We start from the raw sequence: 16,204 nt of genomic DNA on the forward strand, positions 1-16,204 counted from the left end.
CTTGTCCTTGATGCGCTTCAGGGAGTCTGCCACTTGCTGGGAGAAAGCGGCGGAAGTGTGTGCCGAGTCGACGGAATCCTTCGAGGCACCACTAGACGTGGACTCGTGGGTCGGGCCGCTCTTGGCCTTGTCTTGTCGACGCGGAGTCTCGAGAATCTTCGGATCACTGAGCCCTTTGTCAGTGTCGACCGTCTTCGGTGCCAATTTGCTCGGCTCGACTGCCTTGACCTTTGACTTCGGCGTGCCAGACTTCGTCTCGACGTCCTTGAGCTGTTTCTTCGGGTCGATAACGCCCTTTTGCTTCGTCGGTGCCGAAAGGTCCAAGGGCTTTGAGCCGACCAAAGCAATACGCACATTTGGTTTCGAGGGGGGCACCAGTGCTTTCACTTGCGTCGAGACCGGTGTCTTCACTTTCGGTTTCGATTTTGCAGGTTGCGGCTCAATAGCAATGTCCGTAGCCGAGCCCGAAGGCGGGGCCCTAGAACCCACTGGAAGATCTTGGGTAAGGCCTGGTGGCGATTCCTCGACCTGAGCCTTTTGAAGCGTTTCGGCCCCAATGTCAGTTTGAGTTAGCTCTTCGCTCGAGCTATCTTCCATGGCCCCAAAGGCCCCATCGTCGTCTCCTACCTCGTCAACGACCACTTCGAGCATTTCAACATCCGCGGGATTCGACAGGTTCTCACTAACTTCCCGGTCAGCTCCCTCATCATCCCCGGCATCGAATATGTTCACAGGCACCGGTGCAGTCTGCTGGGCCTCCTGGCACGCAGCGCGACGATGCATAAGAGTCTTCTTGGATCGAAATCGGGAACAAGCCATGCAGCTTGCTTCATCATGATCCGGCGACAGACACTTGTTGCACACCGGGTGGACGTCGATGTGGGGATACTTGGAGTTGCACACGGGACATCTCTTGAACGGACTCCGTTCCATGATGGTCCGTCGATAAGGTCTTCAGCGTCGAAAGCATCCGGCTCGAACTGAGCTGGAAGAATCGGGCACCGAACGCAAGACTATACCGACGAAAAGCTAAAGGCCTTTTGGCCTTAAGAAAGTTTTTATATCGATTCCGACTAGAGTGAACCAATATACATCCGAACCCAATGGCGGAAAAAAACAATCTGAGGATGGAGTCGATGCCCATGCGCACTGTAGTCCAGGGGAGGAGCCATCTATCTCGTGATACTTCGAAGACTCTTCCAGGACAACAATGTGTGATCATCCGGACCCAACACTAGGCGGCGATCTATGCACAGATATGAATTTAGCAGCCCACATACCTCGAACCTCCTTTTTCCATTATTTGACATTTTGGAGCCATTTTGTTTACTACATTTTACTCCATATTTCAAGTTTGCGATTTTTTTGTTGATGCTTTGACTATATAACTATTTTGATACTGCATACATACTTCACACATTTCCCTAAATTAAGCCTGACTGCTCTGTGCCATATCTACCAGGTTGTTAAGCTCAAGGTAATTTAGTGACTTTGGAGTTCACCCTGACAAGGTAGTGTCATTTTTGCTTGAGGAGGGTGACCGTCCACCCAAACTAATAATTCACTTTCTTACACATGGCCATTCACAGGTGCTGCAACACACCCCCACTGAAAACAATAGAGGCAGGGAAATAAACTACCACTCCATTGTATCTAATGTGAAAATAATGTATTTATTTCAACATTTAAATTATATATTTTGTTGTGTTAAAAATTACTTTTAATTAATAATTATTTTAAGATGAATTAATACACTTAACGTACACATAAACTAAGCATAAACTTATTGAAAAAATTATTTAAGTTAATTCAACACAACACAAAATCTACTACATATTAAATACAAATAAAAATGTTAGAGTTAAAAGTTTTTAAACATTGTTTTCAAAATATATTTAATAGTTTATATTTATATTAATAATGTATTTGATTTGAGGAGTTAATGTACTTTAACTTTTTTTGTATTAGTTCTAGATTAATAATAAACGTTTTAAACCAATTCACATTTATATTCCTCATTAGAACATTTACATTTTTTTTTTTAAGAATAAAAGAAACGTGAATTATTTTCTCTGTACTTTACAATGGGGAGAACTCTGTCACAGGGGCGGAGATCTTCTGCTACATGTGCAAAATATCTAGTTGTAACTTTACATCCATAAATCCTGTTTATGAGGCATCACTCCCTGATATGAGGGGTGGAGAAATAGTACACTTCGGTATAGTAGTAAATATATACATGAGTAAAAATACACATATGTACTTACCTTTGTGAATAGACCCCATAGTGTGCATACCAATTTTACATATAATTTTGCACAGGACCCACCCCTTATGCACACAAACGGAACCAGGGTACAACATGTAAAAGACAACAATTGTTCTGTAGGACTCTTGCAGATATAATCAGTCCAATTCTTTCTCTTTGTATGCAAAATACTTTGCTCCATTTATTCTCAAAATATATAAGATGGATGTTAAACACACATCAATTAAAGATAAGATGGTGCAGTGCTCAAAAGTTCAGTGGTTCAAGTATTTGCAATGATCCATATATATAGTGGGATGTCTTAAAAAGTTTATATAACCAACAACATAGGAGTGGCTGAAAATTCAAACGAGTGACAAAAGTGGAGTGATACGTGAAAAAATAAACAAAAAGTTTTTTGTATTACCCTCACTCACCCGTCTATTGGGTGACATGCTACGCTGTCCAAGTATTTCTTGGTCTTATGAGGGGCGATCGTAATGGCATAATGAGCCTACCTTTTCTCCCCTCACAATTGACCATCATTGTTTCCTACTAATTTTGGTCACAATTGCTTACTTACCCCTTGATGGAACAAACAGTTGTACACCCATGAGGGTTTGTGAAGTGGAGTGCACGTTTATGTATTGGTTTGAAAAAGTTTACACACAGTACTCTCGATAAAATGTTTGTCTGTATGTGTTTTTTTTTTCTCCTTTTCTCCACAGATTGTAAAACCTGGGTGAACCGGTATTAAGAACCGTGAGTTTTGTATTGTTTACAAGAACACTGAGGTTAGGGTACGCCTTAGAGTGCGCACACCGCCCAGTGTTTGTATCGTTTTTCTGGTCCTGAAGAAAGCTCGCCAAATTGGCCTCAATGAGCAGAAACATGTCGACCATTTGACCTACTGAATAGGACAATTTGACTCAAATTCATAGTCAAGACTGTCCTTTCAAAAAAGGTTTTAATTGTGTGCTCACATTGATCTTTATTAAAGTTTGGTTTTGATCAATGTTCGCACCTTTTAATTTTTATCACTATCACATTTTTGCACTGTTTTTATCTTTACCCAGCTCCACTGCAACTGCAGGTGTCGTAGCACACCAGGTAGGTCCTATACCTGCCTGGTAAAAAGTACCCAATCATGAAGCATGTCACCCAATAGACGGGTGAGTGAGGGGAATACAAAAATCTTTTTGTTTATTTTTTCACGCATCACTCCACTTTTGTCACTCGTTTGAATTTTCAGCCACTCCTATGTTGTTGGTTATATCTGAACTGGGGTAGAGGAGTGTCCTTTGAACCCTATCTCTCCTGTTTATTCTTAAAAAGTTTATAACCAAAAACCAGTCTGACAGAAATCCATAGGTTACTGTCTACAAATGAATTGAACAACAGACAATCCCCTTTGACATTGTTGATGTTTCAACCCTTCTATCAGCTTTAGGGGTCTCTTCAACACAAACAGTGCCATTTCACATATCACCTCCAAGCAATGTACTTATTCCTTGTGCTGGGGTAATGACTTAATGATAGATGTCTGGTTCACACAGTAAAAAATCCAATGTGTATCACATGTCCGGGATACACAGACGGCACGGTTTGTCTTGAAGAGACCCTTAAAACTGATAGAAGGGTCGAAACATCGACAATATGTTTATGTTATATAACAGGTGAGCTGCTGGGGTATACACACAACCACACAGGACCCAAATTAGTTTTTCAAGATGACAACCTTTCTGGTAGTTGCACCCCAAAAGTCCACCATTGTAGGAAAGACAGGTTGTGCCGAGTGTAATAAATGTCCCAATATCCAGAAATGCTAAAATGTCGACAATGTCAAAGGGGATTATCTGTTGTTCAAACATTATAAATAATTGAACCACTGCACTTTTGAGTACTGTGCCATGTACACTTTCATTCATTTTGATTAACATTCATCTTATATATTTTGAGTATAAATGGAGCAAAGTATTTCATATACGATGAGAGAGAGTCCGACTTATTATATATGAAAAAAAGACCCATGGAACTATTGTTGCTTATTTACTTATTTTACACTACGCATAGTTTTGACTCCGAACATCACTTAGTGGAAAAACACAGAAAAAGGTATCTATCTTCACGTCAACTGCAGGATATGTAGAGCTGGGGCTATGTGAAAAATGTAAAAATGTAAATTGATTCCCTGTATAGAGCACTACTCACCCGCAAGGGTCTCAAGGCGCTTGTACGAATACCGCTGTGGAACCCACCCTGGCTTTCCCTGTGAGGCGTCCACTCCTGGGCATCCCCAAGGTGTAGGCCAGGCATCCTTAGCGTTGTGGGGGCCGTTGTGGAGATTAAGCAAGCTACTGCCCAGAGTTGCAGAGTGGGACTCCATGATTGGAATAGGCACCGAGGCGAGAATTATCAGGTCCGTGGAATTTTGAGCCCAAGACCCGCCGAGGCGGGGAATTGAACCCTGGTCCCGGGCTAGACCTCTGCATCAGGGTCTGCCGCTCTAATCATTGAGCCACACTTCTCCACATAGCTACACATCTACATATATAGGAATCAATCAGAGTAAACAAACATTCAGCTTTATGAAAAGATCTGGCCCATTGGGTTGCAGTCTACCCTTACAAGCCCAGAGTAGAAGACTTGTACTTTTTTCTTTCTTAGCCCCACCCCCTCCAGGTTTACTAAAACACTCAGCAAAGGGACCACATCCTCAGCCCCTTGATGTCCAGATCTTTGCACTTCGTGTGGGTGGTGTTTATCCAGTCCAGACCATTTCAATGGTCATGAACACCAGCTTGTGAGCAGCCACTGACCCATGGCAGTGTAGCAGGGGAGTGAGGGATTTTCTTCTAGCAGCAGCCCCAGAGTTGGCCTGGTCACCTCTATCTTACACACAGTAAAAAATGAATGAGTATCTTCTGCCCTGGCTTCCCTCTCTTCAGAATAGGACTTACAGATCTGGTGTTGAATGCCTAACTTTGAAACTTAAAAGAACAGCGTCCTCATCTACTGTGCGCACAGTTCTACTGCTCCTGGTTACTTCTTTATTCGGCTGTCAGGGTTTAGAACCAAAACCGGACACATGTCTAAGATCAGTTTATATAGCACAGTTATGAATCCTGCAGCTCTATAGCAACAGGCCTCACAGTCTGTTTGTTTCCAGGCTGTGTCACCTTCACTTGGCTAACGGCGCCATCCTTTTGTACTGAGCTTAAAAGCAGTGGAAGATCTGTGCAAAGCTTGAGTTTTGGCAGCCGTACTCTTCTACAACAGTGCTCATAACAGTTGTTAGTGCCGGCTCTATTATTCGTGCATTTGAATATTCATAAGCTGTATAGAGCTTAGAAGATCAGGGATTATGCAAAGAGAAGTTTTTGCAACCCACTTTTTTCTGGCTTTTTCAAGATTCCAAACCAATCTCTTGTGCGTTGAAAAAAGTTGAGGCCCTATTTAAATTTTAGGGGGTATGTATACTCCTTCGCAACAGCGACAAAGTATACATACCACCAACATGAATGTCCTCCAGCCAGATTTAAATGTGGGCAGAACTTCAGTTTGGCTACAATGGGGACTACTCTGTCACTGCATCAGCCAAACCTCTCAGATGCAGAGTTGTGTGATGTTGATGCAGCCTTGCACCAAACACTGAGATGCATGCACAGAAACTGCCGAAAGGCAGGTCCTGTCAATGCTTTATAAATGACTGCTTGCTTGGCGGTGATTTATAAATTTGATAGGAGGTCCCTCTGTCCTGGGGATGGAGTAACTTACTCCATCTCTATGGAGGTACGGCTGGCCGTCCGTCTGTCTATATATAAGCCTGCCCCTCAATTGTTTCTCTTTTAAATGCTCCTTTTTGTGTTTCCTCGCATACTGCAGTTTTTTATATTGTAGTATAATTCCTTCTATGCGCACAACATATTACAGACTGTATCTCTGTCATGGAAATTGAACAGCTAGGCTGTGATAGGGTACGCTGCCTCACCCGGCAGAAGGCTTGGGGCCAGGGACTTACGAGTGCATTCTACTGCAAAGTAATGGTGCAGATTTTCTGCTCCAGACATTGTAGACAGAAGATCTTTAATGTAGGTTTCCATTCTGAGTGTTGATGGATAAGGTATACCCAAAATCCGAAGATTGTTGCATCAGGACCTAGCCTCCAAGTCCTCGTTCTTGACCCTGAGCAAGTTCAGGACTTTCTCCATGCTGAGGAGTTTTTCCATCCTGTCCTGCAAACAGAACTCAATGTCTGGGATACGTTGTTTAGCCATGGGCAAGCATTGCTCCTGTTTGTATATTTTGGAGGATGAGAGCTATTCTGGGAGTTAAAGAATCATTTTTTTAGTCAATATAGTTGAGACTCTGTTGCATGGATTTGAGTAGCATTGTCATGTGATTTTATTCTTCATGTACATGAGCGGCTACGGCACCCTCTGGACTCGAATTTAAGAGCAACTGTTTTTGCCCACCTTCCTCATCGTCTTATGTTGCGATGTAGAGCCCGATCTCAGAGGCAAGTCACTAGGAGTTGGGAGGCACCATAATGATATCAAGGAGCAATGGTCTCCACTGCTGAGTGCGCCATTGAAATATGGCATCACAACTCATTTATATAATCAGCATACAGCAACACCCTGTTGTCACAGGTATCAATAGGACCAAGTAGTGAGGCACGCTGCTTGCTCATCCACGCTAAACACAACAATACAGAGCATCTATCAGGTGCCTCAGGCGGTGCAAGTCACTTATGCTGCGCAGGCTGAAAACCCCATGCAAGCCCCCAAGAAGAGAGTTTGGCCAAACAATGTATCTCAGTCCCCTTTGTTAACCACATGGCTCATCCCTGCAAGAGGAAAGGCACAAGCAGGCCAGTGCAGCACCAGGTTTAGTGGGAGTCACACCCAAACCCATCAGTCCAGATAGACCCATATGTCCCCGTTTGTGACCCCCATCTGCCACAGGTGTCCCAGTCCTGATACAATAATGCTCTTATGGCCAATTCAGTGCAGCACCAGTTCCTCACATGGCTGACCTTTCCCCCAGGCCTCACTTTCCCAAGGCATTGTCACAGACGGGCATTCAGGCAGGCTACAGCCTCGATTGTCTCAAGAGCTCAGCTTACCCACAGGGTATTGGGCTTACACTGTTTCACAGCAAGCTAGGTAGCACAAATGTGGATGACCTCATACATTCCCATGTCAGTGGGACCAAGGCTGTGCCACCTCTCCTACAAGCTACACAGATCCAAGCAGGTTCCATCTCTGCAGCCAGCTGCCCGAAGGGACCAACATTTTAGTGAACCAGAATTGCCAGATTGGTTCGGGCACCTCCTGCTAGAAGATGCATTCAATTAGTTCAGGATTGCAGGCGATAGTCCCTACTGATCCCTAGAGCCTCACTAGTTTGCAACCTTCCTGGGATCTAGCACGTTAGCACCTCCAGTGTGTCCAAAATGCTTTCAAAATAATGGGGCGACAGCTAAAAAGAATAACTTGGGGGTTGTATTGTGGTTAGAGCTTAAAAGTCCCACAGGTATAGTTACTAATCCAAAGCAACAGGTCTTTACCCAGCCTTGATGAGTGTCAATAATTAGTTGACCAGATAGAAAAACATTCCATGCTCTGTGATGGGTGCACTTTTACTTTCTAAACTGGATTCATACTGGTGACATTTACGTTAGAGATCACTATCTTAGGAGTGCTAACACACAGACCTATCTTACTTGTATCACACCAAGCAGCCGGGAAAAAGCAGACTTCTCTACAACCATAACACTAACCATCTGAGCTATTTTGCTGTCATAACTATAGATAACCGAGTGTGACATATTATCTTTGCTAGAGGAGGAGGTTATCACCAAGGCATGTTCTTCTTTCGAAGGAGACGCCTTTGGGGTGCCTTTTTTGCACAATATGTGCCCTCACACCCTTATAGTGAGAGACACCAGTTCGGCACGGACGTGGGGCGAAAGGTGTGCTGAGAGATTTGTAATGTAATTTATGACTATGCGCTACTTCGAGTTTCTCATGATCTGTGTAGGGGGTTGTATTGAATACAATTCTTAAGTCAAACAGTCACCAGGTTTACATAGTGGCTTCCTGTCATGAGCCAGTACATTGCAGAACACACAAATCCAGTAAATAGATGTGACCATGTATTGATAAAATATTATTTTCTATAAGGCAGTAATAGTCAATGGTCAAAGTGCATTAGAAAAAGTATGGGAACTGTGACGCTATGTGCAATGGGGGGGGGGGGGTCAAAGGCGTGGCTAAAAAATGCTCTGTGTCTGTAACCAGAGACCCCAAGAATTGAATCCTGGTTGGTGCAGTGGAGAATAGCGACTTGTGTATGTTTAGTGCTGCGATGTCCCAGTCTGTGACAGAAACTACTGTGAATATGGGATGGAGAGAAACGAGACTAAGAACCGGGAGCATTGTTCATGTTTATGATATTTTGTTTTCTTTGGTGACAACTCTGTTAAATAATATAAAATTTGTTTATAAAATAAATTGCGGCTTTGTTTATAAAAAAAAGGCGGCTCTTATTCCTCTGATTTTTAGTGTGCACAAACCATTTAGGACCCTACTTTTGACTCTATGGTCAAAGGCTCGAATTTTGGCAGGCCCTCTCAGCTTTTCATTCTGTTGAGGGTGACAAAAGGAATGCCATTGAGTTGAGGAATAACATTCATCTATTTTCTCTCAATAGCACCAACTGGCCACTAAGATGTGCTCTAAAAATATCCCATTTATTGTTATGGAACAAAAACTTCTTGGGCCAACCATAAAATTGGATGAAATCAGCTACGATGATCGAGGTAGACAATCAGCATTTATTTACCATTAATTGTCTTAAAACAAGTAGTGAAGATTGCAGGGAATGCGACATAAGGTCTTCTGCCCTGGCCAGCATGCAAACAATAAACAAAGTCCAGGACTAGACCAGTAGAGCCACAATCTGTCACACTGAGGAGAGACTACTTGAAATTGTGGATGGAGCAGGAGCTGCACAGTTCCTGGGGAACAGAGTAACACCCTAAGTGGGAAAAAAGAGATCGCATTTGTAATAATAACCGAGGTGCACGACCTTTTCGTTTAATGTAAAGCAGGCACAAAGATCACAGCATCTTAATGCAATGAGTGTGCAGCAGAAGAAGGAAACAATCTAATTGTAGGGGTGGTGTGACAGACACATTCACTTGAAACGGACAAGGCCTGCATTCTGAGAAGCAAATGACGTACTCTAAGCAACACTGGGCGGAAAATGTGACAACAGATGCCATTGTGAACAACAGCAGCATCATTGTTTTTGAAACTCGCTTTCAAACAATAAAGACGCTTGATAACTAAGCAACGCGTAAGAGATTATTCATTTTGTCAAAACACCATTGAGTGCACATAGGATTTAAGTTAAAGGCATTCATTTTCAATGTTTGGGTACACGCACATTGTTTGGTCTTCATTCTGATTAACATTTAGATCTATTAATATTCTAAGCTTTAAGTACACTAAAACAATGCTCAACAGTACTGATCCACAGATGAACAAATGCAACTTATAAAACGTACACTGTCTGCTGCCCTGCCATACCTCTCCCAAACGTGTCTCTAAATTAACCATCTGAACATCAGGGTCCCATTCTCAGATCTGTTGAAATAATCTGCTTTTTGCCTGCTCTTTATGATGCTGTGTGAACTAAACAGTAAAGTACTGACACTTCAATTTCCAAATTTAGGTCAATTTCACGATACTGGTTTATGGAGGCATTACCCTCTACTTAAATGTACGGGTGATAGAACTTTACTTGACTTCCTAAAACAAATCTAAAATGTTCCTGAGTAGAGAACATACCAGTGGAAGTGTGTCTGCTTCGAACTCCTAGTGGGGTATGCTGCCACCTACCACCAGGCTTGAGCTTGTAGTAAAAGGAGAGGGAAATTTAAGAATATTTGATTAATGATAAATACCCACATGCAAATGGGCACAAATATTGTTTGCACACACTGTTTCCCAGCATTGGATGGAGGCTAGTTGCAAGTTTGAACGGTTTTGACCATGAGTTACTGGTCCACCATGTGAGTAAGAATATGAATGTTTTATTGCACTTTTAAAAATGGGGGCAGGAGTTCTATCCTGCAATCAGTGATTCATAAGTTCTCCGGTTGTATGATTAGCATTTTTTGTAACAATTTTTTGAGTGCCATCTGCATTCTACAAGTTTATATTTCTGAGACTGATCAGGAATTTTTCAGCCTCTGATCTAATAGCAAGAAATGATTGCGAAAGGAACTTTTACCGAGTAGAAACACAACATATACCAAAGGTAATCGCAATTGTCATCTTTTAGCGTCATGATCACATCTTTAGGTGTAAACACTTACTCTGAGACAGAGATGTAGTACAGTGTTGCCTTGATAGATGCCTGCCCAGGTATTGACAACCTCAGGAAGAAACGATTTGATGATGTACAACTTCCCTGCATTAAGGATGTTATCTTCTGACCAGATGCACAGAACCTTAACAGCTCGCCGTAAACCTCCTCCCATTTCCTTTTTGCTGATGTATTCAATCATTGCACTGAGTCCTTCCTGCGACCATGAAGACATGCTGTTGTTTAAGATGCCGGGGGAGCTCTCCTCCAGGCGGTACACAGAGACCAGTTCACCTGCAAAGGAAGTGAATGTACAATGGTAGCAATGTAATGTAGTGCAGATCTGAAGATATATTCCTCACTAGCGACCAAACTTTAAAAAACTTTTTTTTACAGTTTTGTGAAGTGTAACCATGGTCTGAGGGAATTAGAGCACTTTAATAGACAACCAGATACTACACAGTTATATGCTTGAGATTAAAGGATTTGGCCAGACTCACAGCATGTTGAGCTGAGGATGTGATCTGAAGCTCGTTTCCCTTTCCCGTAGCAGCAGATCAGGCCGCCTGGCTTTATCCCGGCCCCCTCCCCGCCCCAACTGTTCAATTACTTCCAACATCATGTAAGAAATAGAGGTGACAAAATTAGCTTAGGTCGCCTCACTATTTGAGAATATGTATGTGGAAATGAAACAGTCAGTTGTTCATTTAGGAGGAAAAGCTACTTATGTAGCAAAGGATTCGAAAAAAAGATAGAGTGTTTGATATAGAGGACTTAGGCCATGCCAATGGTGAACATCTAGGTTATAACCTCACCAGAAAATATATAATGATAACAGAGATCTTTAAGAAGAGTAAACACAGCTTTTTACAGTGAGACAAATGTTAGATCATGTTTACCCCCCCCTCAGGCATTTCAAGATCAATGACTTTGCTTTTGTTTACCAAGAGGAACACAGTTAGGCATCTGTGTACCAAAATGTGTCCCTTTCTTTATTGCATACAGTGAATTTTACAAGACTGGCAGCACTCTAACAATTTGTCTAGAAATGGAACAGTTTGGACCTTTCCATCATTAATGCTATTAAAATAAACAGCATGTCAATTTAATGGTTTCAAATTAACTTTGCTTACATGTCCCCATGAGTGCAACTTTTTAAAGAGATGTGTCTATAATTGTAGGAAAACATGGCTTCAAGCTGTAGTAGTCAGGATAATAAAGCCAAGTTGAGGTATAGCTGCATGAGAGGTAGTTACCTGGAAAATGGTGGCATAACAGTGGTTAGCTCTTTGCACGACAGGATAGTCCTTTCTTGTACCCATCCGACAACAAAAATCAAAGGCCATCATATCATCATCACGCTGAGTTGACGATTACCATCTTCACTCACCCTGCTTTATCACAGTACTTTATTCTCTCTGGCTATTAAATCGCAAGCGCAGCTTTAAAATTTCTGTGGCATCTGAGGATTTTATATTCTTGTAAATCTTAAGAGACAATTGGCGATCCTTTAATCTTTTTGGGTACCTAATCTAAAAATGGGCTCTTCCATAAGAACACTCATTCACTCTTTAGCCATAAGAAGGTTTCAAAAAGGCTGGGTGGTGCTAATGCAAAGAGAAAGCAGTGAACCTCAAATTAAACCACTATAAAGGATAACTACCCTAGATTATCTAAACTGCAATGTTTATGGATACTTGCCATATATATATAGTTTGATTTGTTTGATAGCAGCACACCAAAAACTAGCAGTATTACAGGTTTTCATTTGGCCATATGAGCATTTTTTCTCTATGTATCACCAACCTTTGTTGCCAAAAGCCAGGTTCGTGCAGGTAACAGTGGTGGGGCAGTGGGGCCGGGTAAGGAGGTATTTCGAGGAATGATGCAGAGGGAAAATTGTTTATTATTATTATTGGTTGCCAACATCATTTTGGAGCAAAATACTCAGTTTCAGCGCATAAAATAAGTTCGACAGGATTGTCCCAAGGAGTTATTGTCTCAAAGGGTACATAATCAGTTCTCCCACCGAGGGTCATCAAGTCCCTTGTTTTAGCTTCCTATATAGCAAGTACTCTCTTCGGGTCCCCAAATGATCTTGAGGGTGCGCAGCATATATTTCCAATTGCTTGTAGCAATATATGAGGTCTGCTAACCAGGATTTACGGGCCAGTGCCCGCTGCGCCCCCAGTGATTGTCAATCTACCTCTTGCCCTGTCCCCGTTATCAATGCTGTAACATTTCTACATATTTTAGGTATGCATTTTGCACTCCTAAGGAACGGCATCGTGGGGTCTAGAGTGAGACGCATGCGAGTCATTTTGGCATCAGTGACCTCCATCTCCTGCTAGTATGTGTATAGTCTAGAACATGCCCACGCCTGGTGAAGAAACCTAGACTCAAGGACCCCACATCTTTGTCAGCTGGAGCTTTCTCTTAATCCAGATTTCCATAGGCTCAGCGGGATGGGGTGTATTCTGTTGAGAAGGTGAAAGTGGATTATGTGTAGTTTACTTGGCCAGCTCATGTGAAGGATGAAGCAGAGGAACCTGTTCTTAATCTGGATGTGAAGCGAGCGTCTTTTTGTCTACAAAGCACTCCTAATTTACAAAGGAGATCGTAATCACTTTCCTGCTGCCCTTTTCCGGTTTCCTATTCTTCTAGGTTTGAGCTTGAAAAATATTGATCCTTTATGGGAATTTTCTTGATGGAGAAGAGGAAGACTGCGCTGTTTGATCACCTGACCATAGACAACTGCCTTAATTTAGATAAAGTCTGAACCCCACTCTTCCTCTAATAAAGTCCTGATATTTAGTACCATTGTCAAATGCTGTGATTATGTTGACTATAGTATAAGCAGTCTCGGTCATGGATATAACGAGTTTTAAAGTTTTTGTTGACATTTTTTGAAACATCGTAACTATTGCCAATGCATTTAGCCTCAGCTGAGAAATATTTCAGCAGCCTACCTGAGTCTTTGCAAAACAAACAAAATTTGAACAGCTGATTACTGGGGTCTATAAAATTGACTTCAATGAAGGTTTTAGGTAGTTTTGGTTTCAAAGTTATAGGTTTAGTAGAAGCGAATCTGACGACTCTTCTACTCAGTGATGGATGAACTACTTTTTGAGTCCAAATCTGAACTGCTGTATATCTAATGACAATATGTACTAGAATGTGAAAGATCCAATTCAGAAGTTGCCCACCCTCCGCTTCAATTTCTGTAATTTATTAATTTAACGCTTAGCTAAACTTGGTCTCGAGTAGATTTTATTGCTCCTATATATACACCCTGGCATAATTCCCCCCAGAAAACGTGGTTTCGAATGTAATAAAAAATCAACAAACTAAACCCAACATCTATTGTTGGGCTTCACCACAGGTAATTACGTTTTCAGCTTATACACTCGCCTTTCATAGGCATATCCCTGCGCCTTTTCTCGCTCTTGTAGGTTCCTGCTTTCTTCCTTTGTGGCGGTTTTGCCATCTTTCTCGTCCACTATCTGTCGATCTGTTTGCTTTTCTCTTTTAGTCACTTGGTAAATATGTGATGTGGAAAAATGAAAGCTGGCCCCCAAAATAAGTGCCGTGCCCCCACCGGCAACCACCGGTTCAAGTTCAACACTGAGAAGCAGGCAATTATAACCCTTGCTAAAACTATTCCTTTCTCTTCTGTCTCAGCACCCATCCCTCCAACACTGCTCCACAGGGAGGTCACTGCTCCCATTTACCACTTGTTCAGAGCAGGTGGTAAATTCGGAGCATTAAACCCCTTGGAACAGGAAATAAACTGTTGAATTCCACACTGAAATTCTGTGTTGCCACAGTTATTCCCCATTCTGACCAATTTAACTGATAGGCGGGATTCAATTCAAATGTACTGGCCGATAACAGTAATTCTGCTCACTAGGAATCTCCACACATAATTCCACACAGCTTATAATAAGGACTTAAAGTATTATATGAGTCTGCAAAGTGTACCTTACTCACTAGGCAGATATTAATCAAGATGATAAACTCTACAATAAATAGTGTGATAGAGAGCTAGTCATTAAAGTTATCCAATCATGGCTTAAACTTCAGCATACAATTAAAAAAAATGTATCTTGAGCTCTCACGCTCTTCCATTTGAAGCAGACACAAGCATGTATTAAGACTTAAGTCCCAAGTGCAGTGGTAGGTATTCTCCCAAGGAATAAGGGCATGGCATGCTGCTTCAATAGCCAATCTGTAGCTCCATATATGGGTCACGATAATAACCTACATGTCATTGAATTGTCCTAGAATCTGTGGGTGAGGCTGTATCTATTGTTCCATTGCTGTTTGAGATTAAAAAGAGGTCAAGACAGAATTTGTGTCCACACTATCCATATACACAATCTCAGCAGTGACATAGTATATGAAATTACCTCCATTCTGTAAACAGACTGATCCAACATTCTTTTCACTAATAGCAGACACAACCTCAACATGGCATTATCACAGATTTTTTTATTCAACATTTTGAATTAATTTAACTTGACACTGTAATCATTTTCTGGTTTCCCTTCTCCCAGTCACTCCATTTACCCAGAGAAATATGTGGTATACAAAATTATACATTGTTGGACTTGACCCTTTTTGCAGGGTCATCCCTAAAGATTTTGCCTTACTCCTAGCCCTTTTTCTGACATGGTGTTGGTGGTTTAAGGCCTCTGGGCACTTTAGCACTGGTGTCCAGTGTAAAGTGCCTGCGCTCTCTGTGTTAAATATGGTAAGATTGGTCTACACCTGTTTTGGCCTATTTAATTTACCTGTCAGCCCCTTGAAAAGTGGTATCCCATATACCTAGGGCTGGTAAATTACATGCTACTGGTGGGCTTGAAGCGCTGACTGCGCCACACACCAAAGTTGCCTTGCAAACCTATCTCAGGCCATTGCAAGGCCTGTGCGCGTAGTGTTACTGCTGCTGTGACGTGGCACCTAAAGTGTTTGTCATGTCCGTGACCCGCCTTTTACTACATGTTAGTCACCCCTAATGTAGGCCCTCGGTAGATATATGGGCAGGGTGCATTGTAGGTAAAAGATAGGACATGTACCTTAAGTGTGTGACATGTCCTGGTAGTGACAAAGCCATTTTTGTTTATCACTACTGTGGGGCTGCCCTCCCATAGGAATGAATTGGGGATTCCCTGTTAAGTGTTTCAGTGGTAATCCCGGATATGAGAGGTGCAGCGTGGTCAAGTGTGATATGTTTGGAATAGTGATAATAAATGCTACGCAAAGGTATGAGCAGATTTATTAGAACTATTTTAGAAATGCCACTTTTAGAAGTTGGCATTTCTGTGTGCTATGTGTCTGCCTGCCTGATGTGAATTGCATGTCTGGCTTTTGAGTGACAGGGGCTGGTGAGGTGTGTGTGGCTCCAGGAGAGGAAGGGTGAGTCAGCACTAGGCTGAATGGGACATCTACATTTGGAGTAGTGGGAGGAGTAATCCCCTGACCCTGTATAGGAGTGTGCCTGCCCTGTACACTGCAGGCTTAACCCCCTGTGGTGTGTCTGATCACCTAGCCCCCACCTGACAAAGGGGAAGAGGA

The 16,204-nt window shown here is 42.2% G+C and overlaps 1 protein-coding gene across 1 annotated transcript in view; it reads right to left on the reverse strand.

Moving 5' to 3' along the window:
• Nucleotides 1–16,204, reverse strand: part of LOC147733673 (transient receptor potential cation channel subfamily M member 7-like) — a 1,613,265-nt gene that overhangs the window by 159,971 nt on the left and 1,437,090 nt on the right. The window contains exon 34 of the mRNA XM_086958251.1: nucleotides 10,638–10,921. Within this exon, the coding sequence (XP_086814377.1) occupies nucleotides 10,638–10,921 (284 nt within the window). The remainder of the gene's footprint in view (nucleotides 1–10,637; nucleotides 10,922–16,204) is intronic.

Source organism: Lissotriton vulgaris, chromosome 2_1 (genome assembly GCF_964263255.1).
Source record: "Lissotriton vulgaris chromosome 2_1, aLisVul1.2, whole genome shotgun sequence".
Lineage (NCBI taxonomy): Eukaryota > Metazoa > Chordata > Amphibia > Caudata > Salamandridae > Lissotriton > Lissotriton vulgaris.